Consider the following 27,536-nt stretch of genomic DNA (forward strand, 5'->3'; position numbering starts at 1 on the left):
AGCATGGCCGCACCACTGCCACCGCTGGTTTTCTTCAGCGGCAGTAGCGCGGCAATCTGCAGGCCCCGGCAGCTAAGACAGTCCCCGGCATCTGCTGTAATAGACCGGCGGATGCCGGAGAGTGTCTTAGCTGCTGGGGCCTGCAGATTGCCGCAGATTTTTCTCTCTGTTTTGCCTCTGAATTAAAAGGTGATCTAAGCAATAAACATTTCCCAAAATTGTATATCTAAAAAGTACACCTGGCCCCACAAAAAAAAACGCCCTATACATCCCCGTACAGCTGCAGGGTCACCTGTCAATGTGGCCTTGCAGCTGTTCCAAAACTACAACTCCCATACATTAAATATTTTATCATTTTTTGCCTGAAATTTTTTTTCCCTATTTTTCTCCTCTAAAACCTGGGTGCGTCTTATAGTCCGAAAAATACGGTACAATGATTGGATCCCTTTAAAGTTCCTGACAAAGCGTTTCCCTTCTTGTCTGTTTACTACCTGTTACTGGGGAAGTTCTGTCTTTAGAAACCAACAGGCTCAAGAAGGAACACAGGAAGTGGAAGAGGAGGAAGGATAAGTCTACCATCATGGCTTCTACAAGTTTATACAGTACACAGCTTTCCCTGCTTACACCACACAGAGAGGAGTCTGCAGCTTCTTGCAGTGAGTCTAAGGAGAGTCTATCTACTTCTGACTACCTGATTGTGGTATTGCTGATCGGATGATAGTCATAGCAAGCACAGCATGAACCACTACATTATATTTAACAGAGTTTAGTCAGCAGAGGAAAGCAGTAGGAGCAGAAATGGAAGAAAATTTGAAGTGTAAGTCAGCATTAAACTCCACTTCAAATTTTCACTGTGTGAACATACCCTTACTGATCATGGGGACTTATCCACGTGGATATGTAGCCTGGGAAATGCATGAAGCAGACATGTGGTAAGAGCCATTCTCTGGCCAGAACCATTTGGATGTGTGTAGTGGTGTAAGTGACAGTCATCCAGCACTAACAGCTTTAGGTACCACTCACTTTTAATATATACACTACTTACAAAACTAAAACTCTGCATTGATATATTTGTCTACAAAGAGTGAAGGCACATCCCAGGAAGGATCAAACAAGAGAAGAAACAGACAAGGGAAACAGAGCATCAGATGGATGGGTGACATAAAATGCACCATAAGTGCCATATACACAAGGTGCTCAGTGTACTCAATGGAAAGGGGCATTTTATTTGGTGGCTGAGCATTCTGGGACAGTGAGCCCTCCTCATCCGGGTGTTTCAGCAGTGATATGTGCATAATAGATTATTTATTGGATGACACTATTAGGCAGTTGTATCTCCTTACACTGTAACGCTGGCCATACACAATAGATTCTAGATGGATGTAGTGACAGATTTTGAACATTCAGTGAACAATCCTTTACGTGTAAAACTTATGGCCGTTTGTTCCATACCGCCGACTATCCACTAACATTAGCCACAACCAAAACTGGCTCTTTTTAAAGTCTTTAATAGTCGCTGTAATAGTTTGTTTGGAGCAGTCGCCTGTATGAACAACGGCAGTGTACAATGTAATGTGTATGGCCAGCTGGTCTATTCTATCAGCCATTCACGTTTCGATGGAGTTGGACTGAGGGTTCGTATATCTTGCATTCACTATCTTTTAAGAATTTCTAAGGAAGTAAAGTTGTAGCAGAGTTGAGTTTGGAGTAGCCGTTAGGCTGTGTTGTACTGTTGCCTTGCAAAGCTGGGGTCCTGGGTTCAAATCCAACCAAGGACAAAATCTGTATGAAGTTTGTATGTTATCCCTGTGTCCGTGTGGGTTTCCTCCAACATGCCAAAAACATACTGATAGGTAAATTGAATTCCCCTACGACAACCGACCCTTGTGAGTGTTGGGGATGAGAGACTTACGGCAGCCAGTAGGTGTGCTTTGAGTCTCTTGTGTGATTGTCATCGCTTGTCACAAATATTTATTTTTGCAACATTTGCTTCATGATGTTGTGGCTAATATGAGGGATAAGGGATAACTGAGGCGAGAGCTTGACCTTCCTGTCTACTGTCTTGGACAGAGTAAAATGGAAGTCACCTGCACTGGTATCTTACATGGTTATCCACTTATCTAAATATGTATATACCATGGACTACTCATGGCATGTTCAGATTGCTGAAAGAAAATCTGCAGCAGATATCTTAGGCTGAACATAGGATTTCAACCACAGATGTGCACTTGGCGCTGCCACTGATCTATACCGATGAACCCCATTTAATGTGGCTAATAAGTGTATAGTTATTTTTGCCATGAAGTAGATCTCACATCTGCCTTGTATGAATTATGGTGCAGGATTCTAATGGCATACACATGGATATAAAACTGGCGTGAATGTGTCCTTAAAGGAGTAAACCCCACTCATATGACCTAATAGTGCAATTGGATGTCATTAGATAACACAACACATGGTGATATCACTAGCTCAGCTCTGCTACATCCCTATAGTATTTCCAATGCAGTTTTATAGCCGCGGTCTACTTCCATGTCCCAGAATGCTTTGCCAGCCTCATTATTACAAGAAATCCCTGTAAGAATTTTGGATGATATTCCATTATGTTCCTCTTATACATATTTACATGACATAGAGATAGACATGACTTATACACATTATAAAGAATACTGGAAACCGCTTAGGAGTAGAAATACTTGACTCGTTGCTTACGACCTCCTTGTTACCTTCATCTAATGTGCTATGGAGAGTGGCGCTTTGGTTCTGTGTGTCGGCAGCGTACAGATACGAGGAGGATAACGGCAGTGATTAAATACAATTCTCTACAATTAACATAAAGGCCCCCCACGTACCTGCACTAGTGTAGCGAGGGTCCGCAGCGGTTACCTATACAAACCAATCAGATTGCAGTACTCATTATCCTAGAACAATATAGAAAATGAGAGCTGACATCCGATAGGTTGCTACGGATAACCTGTCCTCCTCGGCACTAGTGTGGATACGCACGGCCTCTTATTTAAGACATATTGCACATAAATGGCTTTTGTTCATTTGACAGCAAACTTATACACTCACTCACACACACACAAGATGCGGTAAAATAATAGCAGAACTTATGTCATGGAGCTTTTTACAAAACAAAGCAATTCTCTTCACAAAATAATCATAAAAAATATATTTATATATTATTTCCCCCCTGAAAGTCATCTGGTGACCAGGGCTCAGTCCATAAATACTGGTCAGTGATTGTCCAGTGAAGGATATGCAGGTTTATTCTCACGCCGTCAGATCGGAGATAACCAATTTATCCATCTTATTGTTGATTTCGGGAGCGGAAATGATTTCGTCCCCATCGTAGTCATCTTCAAATGACCTGCGGATTGTAACAGGATACACCAGTGTTTACTGATTCTCTGTCCATTCACACTGCATTAATAATGGTCAATGGATTATCATTAGGTGATCGGTACAGATATGATGCCAAAACTCCCTTATGAAGAAATTGGAGGGGCCGCAGCAGCTCAGGTTTACTTTCCTCCATATGATGTGTCTGGTATTGCAGTTTATGTTGTGTTCACATCTGTATTATCTGATGGAAAAATGGATCCCAAAAAATGACAGGCATGAAGGATCCCGAGGGTCCTCCACTTACTATAATGGGGTCAGTCGGGTGTTTTTTTTTTTTTTTTTTCTTAAGTGAGATTGCTTTTTTAAAAGACATTACGATGCAGACTTCGTGTAGATGTGAACGTAGCCTTACACGTAGTCAAGGATCTGATGCTGAGCAGCAATACAAGACATAGTGCATGGAAAAAAAGAGGCCCAGTCTCTAGTAAAGGCCTCAGACTTTGGCACTTCATCAGGTTCATTTATCCCTCATAATAATCAGATACTGAGGACATATTCTAGTAATGATCTAGCAATAGTGTGGCGCCTACAGGCCATATTAAAGGGAACAATAACCATTATGCTACCCCCCTACAGACAGTATAAGGTAGTAATAGATATGCACTACCTGCGATTAGTTTACGTGCAATTTGCACCTTAATATTTTCGGTGCTTGCATTGATATTCCTGAACTGCGGAATTCTCCAAGGCCTCCTCTAGCCACTGATTGACTGCCTTGTCCCTATTACAGTGTATAGGGAGTAAGCTGTCAATGAGGGGGCTGAGAGATAACCTGCAGTTTGCACACAGAGTAAAGGTGACGAAAGACTTAATCTACAATGATTGCTCATTGGGTGAGATTTACCAAGAAACGATAGTCTTAGCTGGTCGATAGCAGATCATCCAAACAAAAGTCGGCCATGTTTACAATTTACATTTCATCTACCAATGATCAGTCTATGGAATAACTTCTATAAGTAAAAATCATTCATCTATGAATAATGCCCAGTGATTTGTGGGGAGATTTATTAATTATTATTATTATTATTTGCCCCTTTCTGGTGTAAAAAGCTGCTAACCTTGTGTTAATGAGTTGTTGGGTTTTTTTTAGATGCCAGTTGCAGCAAATTGTCACAACTGGTGTTTTTGCACTGCCGATGCCACTTTCTCAAAAACGTGGACATGGAAAAGGCCTGCTGATGATGGGGCATAAAAACTAGCATAAATGATGCTGGAAATCTATACGAGGTATGAGCTGCCATAGATTTGATCTCCAGGTGCATGGCCCAAGTCAGGGCTTTGAAACTGACAGTCTTCATAAATCTCCCCCTGTTTTCTGGTGTTGTTCACTAGGCAATAGTTTGTCCAATGATCAATCTGCCTTTACTTTTACCAGCAAGATGGGCAATCAGTAGAGATGAGCGAGCACTGTTTGGATCAGCCGATCCGAACAGCACGCTCCCATAGAAATGAATGGAAGCACCTGTGACGCTGACTTTGCCGGCGGCCGGCCGGTGTCACAGGTGCTTCCATTCATTTCTATGGGAGCGTGCTGTTCGGATCGGCTGATCCAAACAGTGTTCGCTCATCTCTAGCAACCAGCAAATGTTGCTGTCATCTTGTCGACACTGACAGCACAATATGGCACCATCATCTATACTATTACCCAAAATGCAGTCACTGTTCATAAATACATGCTAGTTATAAAAGATTAGCGCACCCCTCTTGTAAATGCTCAGTGGCAGTTTCCTCAGCAACCAGGATCTCGTATTCTTCAGCTGCGTATTTGTCCCAGTCTGATGGCTCCGGTATTTCACTGTCAACGTCCTGCACAGGAAGAGAGGTGATGGCGGGTGTGAGTCAGGAGAAGCAAACAGGTTTATATGGGAGCTCCTCGGCTTGTAAAGGGAGCGATTCAGATAATACCGTTATTCTTGGGCGGGGGTAGGCAACCTTCAGCAGTCCAGCTGTTGTATAACTACAACTCCCAGCATGCATACTTGCTCTGCCGTTCTTGTAACATCCATGGAAGTGAATGGCGCATGATGGGAGTTGTAGTTTCACAGCAGCTGGAGTGTTGAAGGTTGCTGACCCCTTTTCCAGGGAATCGCAATCTATCACCTAAAGAGCAAGCCTTATGAACATTCATCTATCTGAACATCTGTCCGTTCAAACATGCGTCCGTCCGTCCACACATGCATCTGTCCATCCGTCCGTCCACACATCCGTCCATCCGCCCAAACGTCCGTCCACCCAAACATTCATCCAAGTTGCTGCTATCACTAGTCTAAGAATACACACAGACATTGGTACCTTTTGCACTGCAAAGGGATCTCTTTGTTCATGGTCCAGGTACTTCTCAAGGTTAAAGCAGGTGTCGTAAAATATGTGAGCCATCTTACAGCGTTTCAGGTCTTTCAGAGTGATTCGGCCTAAAAGGGAAAGTAAGAAAAAGTAGACAATATTAAAAATGACCATCATAGTTCTAGTAAACTCCTTATAAGCTATAACCTGTGCAGTAATTCTCACATACTATATATTAATGCTCCGTACCTTCAACTTCTGGCTTTACCAGGTCTAATAGCTGGCACAACAGATCCTGGAAGGGTAGCGGCTCAATACCCATAGTTTCCATCTTTTCACACTGCTCTTCATAGAAGTATTCCAGTTCATACATGGATAACACGCCATCTCCATCCAGGTCCATGCATCGGAACCAAAACTCAATGCTATACCAAGAGATGGGCAAGGATGTTATATCAGACCAATGACGTATAAACTTTGCTTTTTCTTTATGATTCTAATTTATATCGCACTCATCATTTTCTCTGCAACAACTGTCATACCATAAGTCAAGCAATGCCATTTTTAGGGCTCATATGTCTGTATGTTACACCTTTAGTTTGACTTTTCAGATTCAGATACAATTGCCACTCTTGGCCACTAGGTGGCAATCTCAAACCTGTCACTCTAAGCACAGGCTTAATATACAAGATAGAAGCCATATTAAGATGGTTTGTAAAATTACATGATGCATCTTCTTACCTTGTGGGGTTTTTCTTATCTTCTTCAGATATCAGGAACCAGACAAACTCTGCATAGCTCATCCTGCCCTCCCTCTGGACAGCGTTCCCTCTGAGAATAAATACAGCACAGTTTACTGTGTAAGCCATGTATCTGTACAATAGGCAATATGTTGCAGGGAACTGTATTGTATACAGCAGCCAGTGTTTATGAGGGGTCCGTTGGAGATCCTGCTGTGTTCTGTTATTTGTCTTCTATGGCTCTGAGGATATTTCAGAGAATAGTTTCCAAGTACCTATATCTGGATAAACTAGTGCTGTGTGTCTATGCATTTGGTTAGGAATGTTTTTTCAATACCAGGGTCATTAAAAGTCCCTCCAGGTAGTAGTTCTAGGGGGTGCAGCAGTAGCTACCAAAGTTCCCTGTACCACATAAAATCTTGTACCTGTAAATGGTACATGATATGTACAGATTTTACATTGGTGCCCAGAAGCTTCAAGTTAAATCTCTGAGTCACTCTACTCATTCTTTAAAGAGAAGGTTCTTCTCCAGTCACAATAAGTTACCCTCTATCCACAGCATAGGGGGTAACTTGCTGATTGTGGGGTCTGACTGCTGAGACCCTCAGAGATAACAAGAACAGGGTTGTTGAACATGTATGCTCCTACTCTAATCATTTCTATAGGGATAGAGCTGGACACGGCTGAAGTACAACGCTCAGTGATATCCAGTAGTTCACTGACATGAATAGATAGACTCGGGTGAAAAACAACCCCATTCTTGTGATCATTTGCCTTAAATTGACGATTGCAAAGGGAAAAGGTAAAAATGTCACACAGAGGTTTCTTTATGACGTGGGGATCCTCATCTTACCTTGTGACTGCGCCTGAAAATATCCGTTCTATGATCCTGTTTGAAGAAGCTGAAAGCAAAAAAAAAAAAAAAAAAGAAGCTACTACAATACTAATACATGTAGTGATGACTGTACCAATATCATAGCTATGGTATAAGAAATATGTACTAACCATTCACATTACCACATCCTAACAAGAGACTCTAAAAGCCCATGTTGCAGAAAGGGTTAACTCTCCACATATTTATCATGTATAAGCTGGATATAAATGTACTAGATGTAATCTGCAATCCTGCATTTTATTTGTGCCACTGTACACAACCCCCACATATACTGTATATTCCCAGTACTTGTCATGCATGACGCAACAATTCTTGGCCAGTTAGGGTTTGTACACATTTTAGGTTTTGATGCTGTCAGGGTAAGACTTACAGCTCCATAAAAAGAACATGAATTTCCTGCAATAGAATAAACCCTAAAAAGGTATATATATTGTGTCCCTTGTACAGGAAAGTGTAATGAAACAGACCTTGAATACAATAGCTTTCCTCCACAAGGACGTTATCTCCTCTCTCTATTGCCACATGTATGTGCTACTTTACAAGTCAATGTCTGTCCCTTTAAAGGGGTAATCTGCCCGGGAAACACGTATTAAAACAAGTCCAGAATGGTTAAGGCTACAAAGCAACTTTGGCAACGACTCCTATCACATCATCAAAATTTGCTGTGTTGCCCTGTGACTCCTTCACTCATATTAGTGAATGGAGTGAGTCACACTGTAACCCCAAGGGTGCCACAACTGCGACTTCTAGTCCAAAAAGTTTACTTGCAAGTCAGGAATCACAAAATCGCCATGTGGCTCTAGTCTGAAAAGAAGTAGGACTCCATAATCTCCCACTGCCCCCATTCTGATATTGCCTGGGTCCCTGGGGGTCTCTACTTCTCGGTCCTATCAGTAGGAAATACCCATTCAGCTAATCACTGGTCTCATGGTGGGTGCCGGTCTTGTATTCGCTATGACGTCACAACACCCAACATGTGGCTGCTGAGGCGAGTGATGTTTCCCACACTTGTTTGGAGAAACCAAAGATTGTGAACAGCGTCATGGAAGAACAAATACTTCTCCTGTGAAACCACACACTTATACAGTATACTGACATTTTACATACACTTACCATGGTCATTATATCTTGCCAGGTCTTTCTGGTCAATGTATAGATCATGGTCGGTGTCCAGTTCCCAGAACTTGCAGTAGATAACATAGAAGTGTTCATAGGAGAAGTAGTCTGTCACCTGGTTAATGTCGTCCTCTTCCTCCAGTAAAGCCAATGTCTGCCCAACAAGAGATAAAAGATATCATTACCAAAGGAAAAGCCGAATTGGTGGGTTTTACTGCAAAATGCTAAAAGTCCTAAAAAGTGCTAAAATACTCATTTGGCCAACAGCTAATACTCCCTGGATACACAAGCACACTTGGCTCAGCGAGCATGGATTTGTGTCATTGTGTAAAGGGGAATATTCTGGGTAGTAGCTGTAGTAGGCGCTAGCAAATGAAGTGTCACCTACCTGAAGGAAGTTACTTCTGCGCAGTTCAGTAGATGTGATTCTGCCAGACCACGACCTGTTCACTGTATAGAATATTCTCTGTATAACCTGCCAAAATATATACAGAAATGAATGAATACTAACAACACACAGAGATATCCATTTATACCCAGGCCTGTAACCATAGCACGACGGCACCCACTACTCCTAGGGGAGATCACAAGAGGTCATTCACTATAAAAACGATGAGACTATGGAAGGCACTACCAAGGAATGAGGCAAATTCATTCATTGACAACAGTTTCCCATGGTGATCAATGGGAGATTTTTTTCCGACTCCCTATTGAATAATGTCCTGTTAGCTAAGAAGTGTCTGAATTACATTCAAGCGACTGCGTCTTAAAAGAAGAAGTGGCCTGTAGGTAATGAACTCTGGTTGCCACGCTCTCGTGGAGTTCTGCCATGTCTGCTGCTAGCACGTCTGGTCCCGGCTGGCAGGGAGAGGGATAAGGCAGCTGGGCCTGGATTACAGGGGCGTAGAGAAGGCAGCCGACAGGGGGGGCTTTGTGGTTTACCATCGGAGAAGCAATTTACATGATCAAAATGGGTTATAGGTCTTCCTTTGGATTAGTGTAACAGGAAAATAGGGTAATATATAATCACAATGAATTACAGTGATTTTCTCCTTGTCCTGGTCTACAACCTGACTCCAAGGTGCAGTATCTAGTTACTATGATGCCAAGTACAGTACAGCTACAGTAGTCAGACATTCTGTGCAGCCCATTGGTTGGTGTTGTCTTACCACCAGCTTGACTACTCAGCTGCTGTAGGGACTATAGCAAATTCATCTGCCACTTAGGAGACCTCTGAAGAATGTCATGTAGCCTACCACTCACTTAAGAGTAATGCCCTGCGTGCTACAAGATTACTATAGAGTCATGGTAGACACAGCACCTTGAGTACATACCGTAGTTATGTACCGGGAGTGAAATTCAGGCGCTTCCTTGAGGAAGGTCAATCCAGGATGTGTGTCCACGATGTCCTACAAAATAGAAGAAGATTGTAAAACAAGTCCTGTGGTGGTTGAGGGGGGGATTTCAGTGACCTCACAGGGTTTATGGCTAAGGCCTATCACAGCTAAAAGAGGCATAATACAAGGAAAATGGAGAAAGTTCACACAATAGAATTTTTGCAGCAGAAATTGCCATAAAAAGTCTGTCTCCCATTACCTTTACCCATCACAAGTCACTTCAGTGGTTTGCCTCTAAGGCAGGTAAGTCATTAATTGCGAGGGACATTTTTTATGTTAAACCAGAATTTATCTTAAAGGGTTTGTCCAATGGGAAAAACTTTTGGCAAAGGGTGAATTAAAGATAAAAGTAGCGGTATTCCCCTCACTGACACCCTACTACAGGGGTTCTCAACCTGTGGTACAGCAACTTCAAAGAGTGCCACCATCAGTACTAATAGAAGCGTCATTGTACTGCTAAAGTAAGGATGGCGCTCACGACCATGTGCAGGATAGAAGCGTCATGTACTGCTAAAGGAAGGATGGCGCTCACGACCATGTGCAGGATAGAAGCGTCATTGTACTGCTAAAGTAAGGATGGCGCTCACGGCCATGTGCAGGATAGAAGCGTCATGTACTGCTAAAGTAATGATGGCGCTCCCGACCATGTGTGGGAGTTTTCCAGGTTAAGACAACACTGCCCTACTGCACCTGTTCGGATGCTGGGTCCCTGCTGGTCTCTACTTCCTGGTCCCATCTTGTTATAACAACAGTAAATGTCCTCTTAGCCAATCAGAGCATTTCTGTGCGATATGGTGGGATCAGCAGGTAGAGACTAGCAGGGACCCAGTAATCGCTGGAATGGGACTTGCAAGAGATCAGTTATTGAGCATCTTAAATTTTTTTTTCAGTCTGACAAACCCTTCAACATTTAACTTTAGGGGGTTGTCCCAGATTTTTTTTTTATGGATATAAATATCTGATCAATGAAGCGCCGACAGCTGGCCCCTCACAGCTGTTCGGAGGAGTATCTGGTCTGTGTACAATACACTACATGAAGCCAGACTGCAGCTCAGCAACCTAAGGATAGGCCATAAAAAATCCTGCACAACTCCTTTATCTTCTACCTCACTAATCCAGAAATAAAGTGACTTCTTGTGGTAGAAAAAAAATAATGCACGATGTGAACCAGGGTACAAGTTTTTGAGTTTATGGTGCTTAAAAGGGTAGTCAATTATATCTGGATATGACCATTTAGTCACCCAGCTCCCAGAATAAAGTGGTTACTGGGTTTATTTGCTACAATAAGACCAGGTCTCACCTGTAGGAGGGGGATGAAGTCCTCTTGTTCTAAATAGCTGCAGCTTGGTTTTGCTAGAAGGTTCATGAATTTGGAAGTGTCATCATGGCAGTTCTGTAATAACCTGTAGGAGGTAAAAACACAATATCTGGATCAGACGGCCATCATACTATCATACACTTAGCCACAAGTAAACTGAATAGTTATTCTATGGCCAGATCAGGACACATGGGGTGATAATAAATGACCTGAGTGTTAGAGGGCCACAACCAGTCATCCCGTAGGACACATAAACCCAACAATTGCTGATGTGGGGCTTCCTCAATAGTGAGGCCATATTTGGCTCCCATAATGGTCTGCGATTGAAGTTCAGAACCCATTGTTGTATATAAATCTGCCTAAAGCTGGTCAGAACACATTAGATTTCCATCAGCTATAGTGGTGGACGAACGGCCAGCAATTGGACACGTAGATGCCGCAAACAGTTGTTAGTAGCTGGCAGATTTTAGTCTACTGAAAATACATCATGGATCTCTTCGGCATGATTGACTGCTTCTGGGTGATCACCAGCCAGCATTGTATTTCCTCTTGTTTTTTTGTTTTTTTTTACAAAGCAATTGCCACCTTGATGGGCAGTTTAGTTGGCAGCAGATTCCATTCAGATTCTGCCTCCTATTGTTTTTAACAGGAGACAGAGATCTCAGCAGGACACTGATAAAATGCTGTCATCCGATCTTGCTGCGATGTCCACACATCGAGAATCCCTGCTGTTTAGGCCATACATCTGGGCCTAATCAGGCGCGAAAAGCAGAGACTGGATGCCGATGTACTGCATCACAGGTAGCCCGCAGGTGGAAAATGACACGGAATTGCTATTCATTTTCCGCTGTGTGAACTTACCCCAAGGCTTTTTTTTCTGCCAATATCCAGAGTAGAAAAATACATACATAGGCCTGAAAAATTGTTGCAGGGGACTAAGGGGAATTGAACAGGCTGAATTCTGCCGCGTGCCACCTAGTTTATTAATATATCAAGCACAAATCACTTCTGCACATGGAAACACCTGACCTGCGGAACTCCCTTTATGGCGTTCAACCAGAGTGAAAGTTTTTCACTATAAATCCAGAAGCCATAAATCTACCCCACTGTTTTCTTCTATACATGTGCAGAAAAACATGGCCACCTATGCCAAAAAAATTGCCCTTTTCTGCGAAAACTTTGGAAATCTTTTTCCTTAGAAAAGTGAATGACAGCAGGGCTTACTAGGAGAAGATGTGACCTACAACAGCTCAATACACTCACTATAATATATACTGGTAACTGCTATAAGTACATAGCCCCAGCTTCTTTGTGGCACTTCAATAACCCTTTAAGATGCAAGCTAGTTTTGTCGCGAAGATTTGGCAACTTTATTCAATGTGAAAATATCTATCATGTTCATCTTCCAAAATTCATCATTTATTTTTCCTTCAACATAGCCATACGAGAAGTTATACTTCTAGTTGCCTCTATTTTGAGGTATATATAATATTTTGCTTTTATCAATGTTTTTGGGAATTCCATATGAAAAATAAAAAATATACAATTCTGTAATTTTTTCATTACAACCACAACCAAAAAGCCGCTGCGGGAAAAGCATCAAGTGTTTTTTTTTCAGAACATTTTTTACGTAAAGTCCAGAGTTCTTCTTCATTCTGTGCGGACTTTCTGCCTCTATCATATATATACGGAAAACACCAGCGTCTCCCTAGGTATAATGGACAATGCAATGTGTGGAGGGTGTTAAGCCAGAATCCCATCCACTTTGCAGGTCCTGTAAAACACAGGAATTATTGCTGCGGCATTCTCGCAACGTGGTATCCCAACCATAAGGTGTTTACTCTGCATTAAAAACGGCATGGTAACTTTTTGGAGAGTCATTACGAGTATGGGTTCCCTTATTTATATCCATGTTATGTTTTACTGTTATAATTTATTATGTTGCCCAAAATGTACAAGTGGCAAGTCCTCTGGACAAATCTAGCGCTTTACGACTATTTTATCACTTTGTACATCCCCTTTGTATTGTAAGCTCTGCAGCAGAGTCCTCGCTCTTCCTTTGAAGTAATTTGATATGTTGCCTGTCATATTCACATTGGCTTTATATAAGTAAAAGTTATTACTACTTACTTTCTCCACATTGCAATGAATGAGTGCACGGAGACAAACCCAGTCCTCTCCCCTCCGGCGGCATTAAACAAGGCAGCCTTCCAGTACAATGGACAGCCGCACACCTAAAGAAGAAGGGGTTAATGTATAGTCAGTAGGAGCAAAACCTGCATCTGGAAAGTAAATCATACATATAATATAATATAAAATACACACACACACACACACACACACACACACACATTATATAGTCCGTTACCACAATATATATATATGTATATATAATTTGTGCGTTCTTTGTTACCATGAAGACAAATTAGTCCGCACACAAACAAAACAATACAAAATTGAAAAATAAAATGATTTCAGCCTTATTGCTATGTTTTACTGCTTTTTATTTTATATTCATTGGAAATATGGTAATTACTCAGAAAAGGCTGTACGCCAGAAAACTGGTGCATAAAAGTCATTTTTGGCAGTTTTTCCAACCCTCAAAATTTTTCCAAACAGTAAGCAGGGTTTAGCGGCAGGGGACAAGACTTCCCACTGACTTGCTTTATTTCTTGGAGGGGTCTGTGCCTCTTAATAAATTTGTTGCATCTTACGCCAGCGCAGTTTGGACTAAGACCAGTGTATGAAATTCCCCCCTTCAGGTTTCTATCCTATAATAACTATGTAATTATCTTATCCATATTGACTAAATCCTATAATATATGTCCTTAATACCTTCTGAAAATGTCTATATTACCTTGGCAATCTTTCCCATCTCGTAGATGTCAGCCTTCTCATCCTCCATACTAGAAAATGCTGCTTCGATCTTGGAGATGGAGTCGTCATTGTTGGTGCTAGGGTTGGGCAGCCCCTTTGGGAAGTAAAATCGTGGAATGTTTATGGACAGGGAAGGGGCAACAGTGACTTTGTTGGCAGGAGGAGGTGAGGCTGGGCGAGGAATTACAGGAGCAATGACCGGGGCAGGAGGAGGGGTCCCCGGCTTCTTCTCTTGTTTGTTTTGAACCTAAAAGTTGAAAATACAGAAAGTGTTAAAATATCAGAATACATAAAACACAAGAAATTCATATTCGTCTGTGTCGTTAGATAGAAGCAATATCTCTGAACCTTTTAACTAGGTATACACAGAAATTTTGTTGGGGCTAGCGTAAAATAAATACAATAAAACATAAAAGTTAGTGATGTATGTTAGTGATAACAGCATGTTAAAGGGGTCAAATATATATATATATATATATATATATATATATATATATATATATATATTCAAATCATTTCTAAAAGGCCAGAATGGGTTAAAAATAAAAGTTAGCATTCCTCTTCTTGCCAATCCCCTGTCACAGTCATTTCAATATTAAATGTATTTTCCAGGCTAAATAATTGATGACCTATCCTATGTGAAGCAGCTGTGCTTGGTATCACAGATCAGCCCATGCAGCTCTGTCCCATTCAAGTGAAATCAGGCCATGTGTCTGATAAACATGACATCACATGACCTGTGAAGTGGAAACCGCTGCTGCAACTTTAAAGGGGTTGGCCACTTACAGACCAATACATGAGTCCCCCTGCGAACTTCCGGTTGGCACATGCGCAATGGAAGGGCGGCAAGAAGACTTCCTGTTCCTTAGTGAATTAACCAGGGCTGGGTATGTACTTCAGGGTATGGTCCTCGGGTTACGACGAGCCTGCTGCAGAACCTCATTTTCTGAATGCTATACAGTGTATAGCATTCGGCAAATGAAGGCTGATTGTGTAGCAGGCTCGTCCTTTCTACGAGCAGGTAAGTATGCTGTTACCAGTTGACTTTTTCTCATTGAAATGAATAGACCAGCGTTGATTGGCCAGTTGCCAGTGATTTGGCCAATCAACGCTGGTTCTGCCAGAGGCTCGTCTGAGGAGGCGGAGTCTAACATCGGACTATTCATTCCAATGAGAAAAACTCTTGCCTGCCCGTAGCAAGGACGTGCCTGCTGCAGAATCAGTGTTCATTTGCCGAATGCTATACATATATATAGCATTCGGCAAATGAATATATATACTGTATAGCATTTAGCAAATGAGGTTCTGCAGCAGGCTCGTCGTAACCACGAAACAGTATGCCTATACCCCTGCTAGACATGGCAAACTCTCAAAACCGGAAAGAGATCTTCGACCGGAAATAGGAAGGGCGGGACTTAATCCTTTGTTATTGTTGTCAAAGGGGGACTCATGTATATTGACAAACAAATGTACAATAAAAAGATATACAATTTTCCAATATACTTTCTGTATCAATTCCTCATGGTTTTCTAGATCTCTGCTTGCTGTCCTTCATTCTGTTACTTCTAGAGGATAAAACTCTGTCCATGGTCATGTGATTTACGGTCCATGGTCATGTGATGAGCACACAGGTGCACAGCTGATTACCAGGCAGATGTCTGATTATTGTGCTGTGACCATAACGAGCGGCACCTGGAATGGCTTAGGGTCACCGTCACTGAGCGGTGGATTGAGGAGGCCGCTGGAGCAGCACTGCTCCAGCGGCCGCCCCTCACACTCAGGCAGAGAGCAGGTCCTCTCCCTGCCTGCTCTCTGCCTGCTAAAGACGCTCCGCTTGGCCCCACCCCTTCCTCTCGGCCTCACCCCCTCCACTCCGCCGCCTCCTCCTCCGGGGGGGGGGGCTTTCTCACATCTGCCTCAGGCGGCAGAAAGCCATGGTTCACCCCTGTTGGGAACCCACATCTTTCCCTAATATAGCGGTCACCACAAACCCAGTCTTCTGGCTGCAGTGAGCAGAAAGGATGGCCGTGCATACACAGGTCTCTCCATTGACTTCGATAGCAGTTCAGAGAATAGAGAATTAGCTGACATATAGTGTGCCACTGGACCAGGGACGTAATGTGTCTGCAGATTCTACAGATATACCACTTATAAGTAACCACTTATGGATAATATTTAACGATTATTATTATATCCCAGTAGGGCAAATCAATTACCAGTCCCATTAGCTATACAAGGTATAAAATCCACTTGCTTTCCCATCAGGCAGCTCTCCTCCTCCTTCCTTTACCTCCGGAATTTCACTGTGACTTTCATTGGGAAGTCAAGGATAGAGAAATTATAAATCATCTAAACTTCCAGTTTAAAAAAAAAAAAAAAAAAAAAAAAAAATCTGGTAAAATACCATATATGGTCAAAAAGCCCCAAGTTGCAGAAACGCAAGATTTTTTGTTGAAAATTTTGCTGCGCCAAACTCAGGAGTAGGTTGAAAAGGAATGGAGAACATAAAGGATGCTCTTAGATGTTTCCCTTCTGTTAAATCCACTCCTGGATAAAAAAAAATAAAAAAATAAAAAAAAATGCAGCAACAAAAAATGGTGTTTCCGCAACGTGGGGCCTCAACCTGAAATTGTCGCCTTATGAAGATACCCCCATGTCTATATTCTCTCTTAAGGCACATTAACTTCGGAGAGAAAAAAAAAAATCTGCTTAGACCATCTCTATGAGCCTGTAAAGAGAGCCAAGCTACAAAAGCGACACCTGGCTCATCCATGCATTACATGCTACATATAACCAGGGATAGTCCCCGCTAGCCAGACATGACAGCTGTTCATGGGGGGTGAAGGGAAGGACTAGAGATCTGATTTAAGCTCTAGTAATGTAGAAAGCTGTTGACTGCAACACTTCTTTACTCCTGCAAAAACTGATACTGGGCATTGCATACGTTGTGCAATGGAACAGGGTAGGGAGTACCAGGAATTTCAGAGAACACGGCGTGCATGCTTATCTGAAGCAAGGGATCCTAGGCAGAGGAACAATTTGCTATAGCAGCATTATAGTGTTACTGAGCATTAAAGGGGCATCTGTTATCTACACATTCTGGGATATTAATATGTCTCATCTATTCCCTGGAATTAAGAACTGATGCACAAAAGCCTCGGGAACCAATAACATGTAATGCCAATCTACTAAGGGGCGACTAGTGGGGGTCACACAACATGCACATGTAACAGTATCAACTAGCAGACAAGGATGATGTCCAGGTCTTACAGGATCCTGGAGGCAACAGCTCAGGGTCATAACATCATTCTGGCTTCTGTCTGCTCCCTACTTATCACTAACATGCATACGGTAGCTTAGGGAAATGTAGGGAACAGATGCTGTCAATACGACTGCTGGATCAGACTAAACAGGGTATGTTTGTAGTCTTACCATGGAAATACATAGGCCTGCATCTTAGCCACAAACAAAAAAGAAAATTGTTTAATTGAAGAGGCTGTCCAGAATTTTTTTTTTTTTTTTTAAGATCTATGTTTAAGATAAACCATAAATATGTAATCCAGCTGTTTACTTTCACTGGATAAAAATCAGCCCATGGTTATATGATATACAGTCCATGGTCATGTGATGGATACACAGATGCATAGTTACTTACTGTCACAATACAGTAATCCGACATCTACCTGGTAATGAGCTGTGCACTTCACATGACCATGGACTTTCCAACGCATGACCGTGGACTGTATATCACATGACCATGGACTGTAGATCACATGACCATGGACTGTATATCACATGGCCATGGACTGTATATCACATGGCCATGGACTGTATATCACATGACCATGGACTGTATATCACATGACCATGGACTGTATATCACATGACCATGGACTGTATATCACATGACCGTGGACTGTATATCACATGACCATGGACTGATTTTTAACCACGGAGTAAGCAGAATGAATGCAACAAGCAGAGATCTAGAAAACTGTGAGGAATTGATACAGAAAGTATGATGGAAAATTGTACAATTTTTCATGATGCAAACAATAACATTTGTCTCTCAATATCTGACAGACTGGACAACCCCTATAAGGGTCAATATCATTTAATATCATTTTAACTTTTTATGTATTTATTTTTTAGAGCAACTGAACTCTTACTTGAACAACAACTTCCTAAGGCTGTATTCTGAAGATCCAAATTTTTTCTAATTGTCTGCGGTACATCCCAATACCAGAAGGATGAAAACAAACAATACAGATCCCAGTGTGCTCAGCATGAAGCCTCAGACTGCAAACTGACAGGCACTAGTCTGATCCAGGAAAATGGTTCAGATTAGGACATGCGCTTGGTTTTTTCCCCCTCTTGTTTCATGAAAAAGTTGCATTGTGTATTAATATGGAATAATAGGTCTATGTACATGTCACGGAGCAAAGGTATACGTCTTCCTCCGGATGGTCTTTTGAATCAACACGGACGCAAGAGGTCGGGAGACAACAGCAATTTATTGTAATCCACAAAGTTAGTAGCCGGCGGCGGTCACATCAACCGTAATAACAATAAGTCCACAGAAGTCACAATCCAATGATAACTTTGGTTCCTTGGTCCTGTAACTAAGTCCTGGCTCTCTGCAGAGCTGTGCACAGGCCGGCTAACACATACTAACTGCAAGCTACAACTATATACTAAACTGTTACTTCCTCTATCTGTGGGTGGGAAGGGCTGAGTCACAGATCCTTCCCCCCTCACCTATACCAAGGAGAGCAGACTCCCTGTCTACTATGGACAATGCACCGTCCAACATCTTCTTGGAGACACTGATCAGATTATCTCCACCCATTGTCCTCACTGGTCCTCACTAGTTAGAGGTATTTGCATACAATGTGCTAACACACTAGACCCTAATCAGCCAACTACACATTGATGTATATAACAGGTTAGAGAATACATTCCACATGAAATATATATTACACATTGCCTATAGTATAGACTCTAACCATCCCGTGACAACCCCTCCCCCTCTCAAAACATGTGCATGACACAATTGGCCTACACAGGTAAATTGGGGAATGCACATCAGTCTCTATAGCTCATATTTCCTCCTGCCGGGATAACCCATCTGCGTTCTGGTGTTGGTTCCCTCGGCGGTACTGAATGGTAAAGTTGTAGAGTTGAAGGGCTGGCATCTGGCAAAAAATCCGGTCGATCCATGTTGGCGTCTCTCTGAGCTTGGCTTCGGGTCACTGCTCCCACAAAGTGGCACTGTAGATTTCCAACATCGTTGCCTAACAGAACATCGGCCGGCAGCCCGCTCATCACACCAATTGTGCATCGTTTTGGTCCATAACCATAGTCGAGTTCCACGGTAGCTTTAGGAATACGTTTCCGAGTACCTCCTGCCAACTCGATAGAAAGGCCAGGGCCCTCCTCTAGGGCCTCGGGTCGAACCACTCGGGGGTCCGCTACCGTTAGGAAAGCTCCCGAGTCCCGGAATCCAACAACTGTTCGGCCATCCAGTAGGACCTCCTGCAAGTGCTTCCGCTGAAGGTTTGCGGGATGTGTGGCGGAAGGCTGAATCCCATAGACCCCTGGAGGTGGAACAGATGGGTCATTCATGGAGTCATCTGGAAATGGGGCCAAACTTTCAGTCCTAGGGGTGGTTCCCAGGTAGTGAATAGGCCGGGATGCCACGGTGGCCCGTGCCCCCATGTTAACAGGGCAACTAGCTTGCAAATGTCCAGGCCGCCCGCACCCAAAACATCTGCGCTCTAGCATTCTTCCAGTAGGTCGTTGTCTAGGGACAGGGTTGTTCATAGCTGGAGGCCGATGGGCTGGGGCAGGGGTAGAGGGGGAATTGTAATCCTGAGGCCGGGCACGAAAGGTGGGTGGCTGGATGAAGGGTGTCTGGCGGACTGTGGTAGTTTTCCGCTCCTCTGCAAACAACCTCTTCCACTGCGGCTTGATGGTCAGGCCCTCATCTGCAAGGGAAGCAGCTTGCTCCACTGTGGCTGGGTTCCGTTCCAGCACCCACTCACGGATCTCAGCGGGGCACTGGGAAAAGAACTGTTCCTTAAGTATGACTTGGAGGATCTTATCGACTGTGACAGCCTCCTCTCCTTCTAGCCAGCGCTTGCATGCTTGCTTCAACTTGTGGGCGAACATGTGGAAGGAGCTTCCCCCATTGTAAGACAAAGAGCGGAATTGAACTCGGTAGGTCTCTGGAGTGACGGCATAATACTTCTGCACCGCTCTTTTAATGGCCTCATAGTCCCGCTGATCACTAGGGTCCATGGCTCTGAGAGCTTCCGCAGCCCCATCTCGTAGGTGCCCCACCAGATACCGGACCCAATCCTTCTCTGGGACTTCCATCAGGTGGCACTGGTGTTCGAAGTCCTGAAAATATCCATCAACATCCCCAGCCGCTTCATCAAAGGTCTTGAAGTGTTTATGGGAGACATATGGTGGTTCTCTCACTGTTGGGCTGGGGGCCGACGTTTGATTATAATTCCGCGTAGTTATCTCAGCCATTCGCATTTCATGCGCCATTCTTTCCTTTTCATGCGCCATTCTCTGTTCCTCCTTCTCCGTTTCCTGAGCCCTCTGTAATGCTCTACTCCTTTGCTCTGCAGTTGCTCCTAGCCCCAGCACTGCCAACTCCTCCTCATACAAAACAACCCATCTGCTCTTTTGGGTCTGTACCTGCCACTCCCGTATCTCTCCAGTCTCCTGGGGGCAGCCCTCCTCATGGTCGCTTTGCAGGGTCATCTCCTCCAGTGCCTCGATCAGTTGATCTTTCGTTCTTCCCTGGTAACTCAGGTTTAGTTCCCGGGCCCTTACTTGTAGACTTGCCATAGTCCAGTTCCTGTATTCTGAGGTTGTGGCTCCATTAATCGCTGGGCTGCTGTAGTCCATCTCGCTGTCCGCTGTTGATCCCACCGCTGCCAACCAGTTGTCACGGAGCAAAGGTATACGTCTTCCTCCGGATGGTCTTTTGAATCAACACGGACGCAAGAGGTCGGGAGACAACAGCAATTTATTGTAATCCACAAAGTTAGTAGCCGGCGGCGGTCACATCAACCGTAATAACAATAAGTCCACAGAAGTCACAATCCAATGATAACTTTGGTTCCTTGGTCCTGTAACTAAGTCCTGGCTCTCTGCAGAGCTGTGCACAGGCCGGCTAACACATACTAACTGCAAGCTACAACTATATACTAAACTGTTACTTCCTCTATCTGTGGGTGGGAAGGGCTGAGTCACAGATCCTTCCCCCCTCACCTATACCAAGGAGAGCAGACTCCCTGTCTACTATGGACAATGCACCGTCCAACATCTTCTTGGAGACACTGATCAGATTATCTCCACCCATTGTCCTCACTGGTCCTCACTAGTTAGAGGTATTTGCATACAATGTGCTAACACACTAGACCCTAATCAGCCAACTACACATTGATGTATATAACAGGTTAGAGAATACATTCCACATGAAATATATATTACACATTGCCTATAGTATAGACTCTAACCATCCCGTGACAGTACAATATGTGTATTATCGGGTCAGACGCAACAGACATTAAACTCTGTCTGAATGGGTCCTAAGGGTCTTTTCACATGAATGAGTTTCTTATACAAGGCCCATCAGTTAACAGCACATGGACCCAGACAAGTTAAAGGGTTATTCAAACAAACTTTTCTAATGGGAGTCTGCCACCAGAACTGGGCATAACAACCCAGCCCCAGATAGATAGTTTAGGGTCACCTGAATCCCACAGTGTTTTCCCCTTATGTATTGGTGCCTCATTGTAAGATATTACCATTGCTGAAAACAAATAAATGAGCTCTTTGGAGCAACAAGGGTGTAAGGCTGAGTTCAAACTGAGTTTTTTTGGTCCAGAATTTGAGGCGGAGGCTGCTTAAGATTCTGGACCAAAAAAACAGTAGCCGTGACTGGATGCCGATGCAGTGGACCGGCATCCAGTCACGGCACCCAGCTCCGAATTAGGTCCAAATGAATGGGCCTAATTGGGAGGGAGTGTCTTCAGGCGGAGGTATGGCCGCGGCATCTGCCTGAAGAATGAGCACGTCGCTTCTTTTTTCCAGGAGCTGGAACAAACCGCTCGCGGAAAAAAAAGAACTGACCGGCTCCCATTGATTTCAATGGGAGCTGTTTTTTGGTCAGGATTTTGAGGTGGACCAAAAAACCCCATGTGAACTCAGCCTTATGGCTTACCTCTTGAGCAATGGCAACAGTCTCACTGTGTTATCTCAGAAACTGGCACTGGTTCGCAATTTGTAAACACCCTAATTCAGGTAACCTTAAAGGGATTCTATCATTCAAACATTTTTTTTCTCACTAATACGTCGGAATAGCCTTAAGAAAGGCTATTCTTCTATCTTATGATGTCTTCTCCATGCCGCCGTTCGCTTCAAATCCTGTTTTTTGGTGGTATACAAATGAGTTCTCTCGCAGCACTGGGGGAGTCCCCAATGCTGCAAGAGAACTCTCCAGCGACACCTACATCATCTTCAGGAACGTCCTCTTCGTGCGTCTTCTTCCGGAGCAGGCGGTCAAACTTGTGGGCCTCAGGCCGAGCCAACTGCGCATGCCCGCGGCCACAACAAAAATGGCCACTTACACAGTGGGGACGCCCCCAGTGCTGCAAGAGAACTCATTTGCATACCAACAAAAAACAGGATTTCACGCGAACGGCGGCACCGAGAAGACATCAAAAGGTAGGAGAAGAATAGCCTTTCTTAAGGCTATTCCGATGTATTAGTGAGAAAAAAATGTGTTTGAATGATAGGATCCCTTTAAAGGTGAGTTCACACTGAGTTATTTGAAGGAGGATTCCAGCTCAAAATCGGCTTCCTATATATTTCAATGGGAGTCAGTAGCAGACTTCTTCTAGCTAATTTTTTCTAGCTAGAGGGAAAAAAAAACATGTGACATGGCCGATCTTCTAGCAGATACTCCCTTCAAAAACTCATTGAAATCAATAAGAGATAGGAAAAAATGCAATGTTCAAATAGGACATGTTCATGTAAGGTCTAATGTAAAAATCTGTAGGAAATCTGGTTCAGTGGCTATAAATTTCATCCATACACCTTGTAACTATCTCCTAGTAAACAAATCTTCCATGTAACATCCAGTAGCTGCTTTAGATTGACTTCACTAACTGTAGGGAACTCACAGATTCCCAATGGGGGCCACTGAAATCTCTAAGTCAGTACGCAAGGAACTGGCAGACACCAGAGAGAGATCCCACGCCTCAGCCATCCAGCTACATTGATTTTTCAGAAGATGAGAGGTGCAAGAAAACCTCCGATAAACAGCAGAATAGTGTACAACACCCACACAAGAACTAGGTATGTTCATATGGCAAACTACTTGTCCTAATAATCCAACCATTATTTCCGCTGTGGAACCTGTGGCATAAAGCAGAGATTTAGTCTTGGCGTTCGGCAATTGCCACAGGCTTCAGCAACGGGACCGCATGCAGGTAAAGCCCCATTCGTTGCATATCTGCATGTGGCCTCCCAATGGGATTTCTGTAAATTTTTGGAAATTCTGCCAAGACACAGCATGTCACTTCTTTTTTCTGCGCTGAGGATTTTTCACATATAACATATTTTTTTTTCTGTAACTGTAATGCATTTTTTTTGCAATTGGATTGTGGCAAAGAAAACAAGGCAAAATTCATATCAAAAGAACTCAGTGTGATTTTTATTTTTGGGGGTTGTGGTGGGTAATAATAGGTACAGTACACTTTAAGCTAAAGTGAGATTCCATTATAATAGACTTTTGCCCTGGAGAAGTGTGTTAAATACACGTGGTCTATAGCAAAGGACAAGTGCTGCAAGTTTACACTGGGTTATCTATGGTGTAAATGATGGTGGTTAACTCGCTGCAGCGTACAGTACAAGTGTAATGGATGGGATTTCAAGATAGATATATATACACACACCCACACCGCAAAAAAAAAAAAAAAACAACAATGTCCTGTGCAGCATTTTCGGGCTGCAGCGTATTAGCTGTGGTGGAAATGCCTCGGCAAAAAAGGCCATGCTTTACAGTATCTGCAAAGTGGATGGGATTCTGGCTAATTCCATTCACACAGTATTGCAGCATGTCAATGATACCTATGGAAACGCCGGCTTTTTCAATATAGGTATAATACAGGAAGAAAGTCCGCAGAGGAAAACTCTGCTGACTTTTTGGGAAAACCTTGCAGGGAAAAAAGTATGCTGTGTTTCTTCCATGGTCTTTTCCACAGTGTTTTTTTTTTTTTTTTTTTTTTTTTTTTGCAGCGATTTGCTGTGTGGTGCCTTACCCTCAGGTGGTTTTTACAATGTCTGCTCTGGGATGTCGGCTATAGACATCCTGCTGCGACCTCAGAGTATGTGGCCTGAGTCTTAGGGCTAGTTCACACGAGGATAGGGACCGCGTATTTTGGTCCTGATTTTGACGCAGGAGGCCACGTCAGAATAAGACCAAAATGCGCCTGCCACGACTGTTGTGGCTTCCGACAGTCACGGTTTCCCACTCCGGAGTAGACCCAAATGAATTGGCCTAGACCAGAGGGTGCTGTCGCGAGGTGGAAGCTGGGGCTGAATCAGCTGCGGAATCCACCTGAAGAAAGAGCAGCTTGCTTCTTTTTTGTTCCCGCTCACGGAAAAAAAGGACGCTAGCGGTCTACATAGATCTCGATTTTGAGGTGGATTCGGCGTCAAAATCCGCCCCCTCTTGTCCCATGTGAACGAGCCCTTACAATGGTTTTATAACAGAATAGAGAATAAATTGCTCATCTGTGGGAGTCTGTCCACTGAGGTATCCACTGATTTTAAGAACGGGGGGTATTTTATGTTGTGAATGTAGCTGCAGTGGAAACTGACCCCTTCCTGCTCTATTCACTTTAATAGGAACGTTAACGTAGCCGAAGTACAGCACTTGATTATCTCTACCACACCCGTTGAAGTGAATGGAGCAAGGTTGAATCTGCAACCACAGCGGCTAAAACACCGCCTGTTCTCAGTATCTGTGAGGGTCTCAGCATTTGGATCCCCACCAATCAGTACGTTACCCTCTATCCTTTAGAAAGAGAATAAAATCATTTTAACCCCTTTAAAGAAATGTTTATATGGAAAAAAACATGAAAAATATGACACCTAAGGAAAAGCTCTCACAGTTTTCTGCAGGTGGATCTTTGAGGCAGAATCTACCTAAAAAAAATGCATTACTCTCACATGCATTTCAATGGGAGTCAGGCGGATTTTTTACCACCTTTAACACTGCCTTAGCTCGGAGGGGTCACACAGCACTGCAGGCCACAGGTGTAGGGTTAAAGGGCACCCATTATGTTGTAAGAAGAAGCACTTCTTCCAGGAATAAAGATGGCCTCCAACAAAGAAAAACAAGGTACAAAGGGAATACCACATCAAAATAAAGCGAGAGATGTGCTGTAAAATCCAAGACCTCAATGCACACAAACAAAGAATGGGAGTTAAGAACACTCCCGACAAGCCTTCACTTACTGTTACAGAAATGGAACCTAAAGCTTTGATATGTCATCTAGATATGTGAGGACAGCTAGGGTCCATGAACTCTGGTGCAATGACAGGAATTGTGGCCTTACTAATATCTTCCATGAAAATGAAAACAAACGGGAGAAGAGTTTGGCAACAAAAATAACTCCTCTTATTCAGAGGGGACAGATTTCAGATTGGTGGTGGTTCCCACTGGGGCACTCCTCCATCATGTGAATGGGGGCCCTGGAACGCCAATGTGAATGGATTCATGGCCACCAGAATGCTTTGCCATCTTGGTCAGTCCCATAAAAAGTAAAATTAGCATTAGTGACCAGTGATTGTTGGGGGTACCAATAGTTGGACCCCCATAAACTGCAGCTTATCCTGTGGACAGAGGACAACTTGCTTTCATGAGTTTCACTATGTACTGACTGATGCACCAGATAATAAATGGGTACTGGAGGGAGGGGGTCATGTGCCAGATCCTCCTCCACACAACGAATGTTACAAAGATATCCAGCAAATAGACTAGAACACCCTTGAAATTTGTTAGTCTTCCGTTGGGCCATTAATAGAGCCTGTGCATCCGAATGGCCAGTGTGACACGGATAGTGCCAATTTTCCAAAGAGGACACAGGGTCAGAGAAATGTGCAATGTCTTGCTGATGCACAGAGCTTAGGGTCTGTAGATGGACAGGTATATCAACACTGTGGACGAGGCCATGTCCTGCCATTTCTCTCCTACACAGGGCCATGCAAAACACGTACACCATATACATGCTACCCTACCTGCTCAAAAGCATACCATCCCTCACTCCTCAACTGAAGTCTTGTCATCTTGGTTTTTCACCTACGCCACCCATGTTAGGACGGCTAAACCTGTGATGTACCACTGTAATGTGTATTGAAAACCATTTCAGGGGAAAGATCAGCCACAAAATGTAAAGAACAAGCCTGGGCCTGACTTGTAACTTGGCACACGCTAACTCTGACAGCTATGTACTTTCAAGAAAGCCTGACACTGTTCACTGGCCACTATAAATAGGCCATGGCATCTGTGTTCACATTCTTAAAAGAAATGGCATGCAGGCCTCTTGACCAGCTGTGAACTGTGCCCAATGAACAGTCAGCACCAACCTTTGACCAGCAGGGGTGTCGAGAGCCGACTGTGGTTATGTCATCTGTAAACCCATTCACTGTAAAAGGTGCCAGAATATTCGATTTTTGACTTTTTCAATGAAGGTGTATGTTGGCACCTTATGTAACTCCACTTAGAACTAGCCGTGCCATCTAAAACGTTGTTATGATGGTCACCACTGAGGACATGGTGGTCCATCCTGCAAAATCCCATCTGATACCATCTCAAGCACAGAAGACACCATAGACAGAGTCTATAAAATCAGACACTTTGGGAAGCATCTATTGGAATATAAAAGGATTCTCACCCCCTATTATCTATGAGGGAAGCAGAACAGAATGTATTTGTCACACATTATTTTTGGCTCTGTCTCTACAAAGAATGTAGTAGCTTAAAGCGCATATTCAGTAATCTGGAAAAAAAACAAAAAAAAAAAAAACACATTCTTTGTGTCATACGGGCTACATAAATTTGCTATTTTTCTGTTCTTTTCCATTTACACTTATTCTAGGCCGCACACTCCACTGACATTAAAGGGAAAGTCTATATCTCAATGCATGCTGTACCGTCCTCCCTCCACGATGACATCACTTAAGGGGTTTGCTGGGATTACCACTTGGTGACCTATCCTCTAGGACAGATCATCAATTGACGATCAGCGGGGGTCCAAGAATGGGGACTCCTGCAGAACAGCTGTCTGAAGTGGCCGTGAAGAAGCTAAGATACGAAACACTGTAAAACCTATGGGTGCTGTGCTTGGCTTCTGAACACCACAGTCTCTTCAGACAGGTGATTGTCAAGGTCCATATGTTTGACCCCTGCCGAT

At 43.4% G+C, this 27,536-nt stretch overlaps 1 protein-coding gene across 5 annotated transcripts in view; it reads right to left on the minus strand.

The window, feature by feature from the left end:
* Positions 1-1,007: 1,007 nt before the first annotated feature.
* PPP2R3A (protein phosphatase 2 regulatory subunit B''alpha) overlaps positions 1,008-27,536 on the minus strand; it is a 143,359-nt gene continuing 116,830 nt past the window's right edge. For all 5 annotated transcript variants that reach the window (XM_075269068.1, XM_075269066.1, XM_075269069.1 and 2 more), the window contains 12 exons: positions 14,015-14,281; positions 13,288-13,391; positions 11,140-11,242; positions 9,777-9,851; positions 8,831-8,917; positions 8,440-8,596; positions 7,285-7,333; positions 6,433-6,522; positions 5,941-6,116; positions 5,701-5,819; positions 5,108-5,214; positions 1,008-3,373 (listed from right to left, as the gene is read on the minus strand). In XM_075269068.1, coding sequence (XP_075125169.1) covers positions 3,277-3,373; positions 5,108-5,214; positions 5,701-5,819; positions 5,941-6,116; positions 6,433-6,522; positions 7,285-7,333; positions 8,440-8,596; positions 8,831-8,917; positions 9,777-9,851; positions 11,140-11,242; positions 13,288-13,391; positions 14,015-14,281 — 1,431 coding nt within the window. In that variant the 3' untranslated portion in view covers positions 1,008-3,276. The remainder of the gene's footprint in view (positions 3,374-5,107; positions 5,215-5,700; positions 5,820-5,940; positions 6,117-6,432; positions 6,523-7,284; positions 7,334-8,439; positions 8,597-8,830; positions 8,918-9,776; positions 9,852-11,139; positions 11,243-13,287; positions 13,392-14,014; positions 14,282-27,536) is intronic.

The sequence above is a fragment of the Leptodactylus fuscus genome, chromosome 3 (genome assembly GCF_031893055.1).
Source record: "Leptodactylus fuscus isolate aLepFus1 chromosome 3, aLepFus1.hap2, whole genome shotgun sequence".
Taxonomy (NCBI): Eukaryota; Metazoa; Chordata; class Amphibia; order Anura; family Leptodactylidae; genus Leptodactylus; species Leptodactylus fuscus.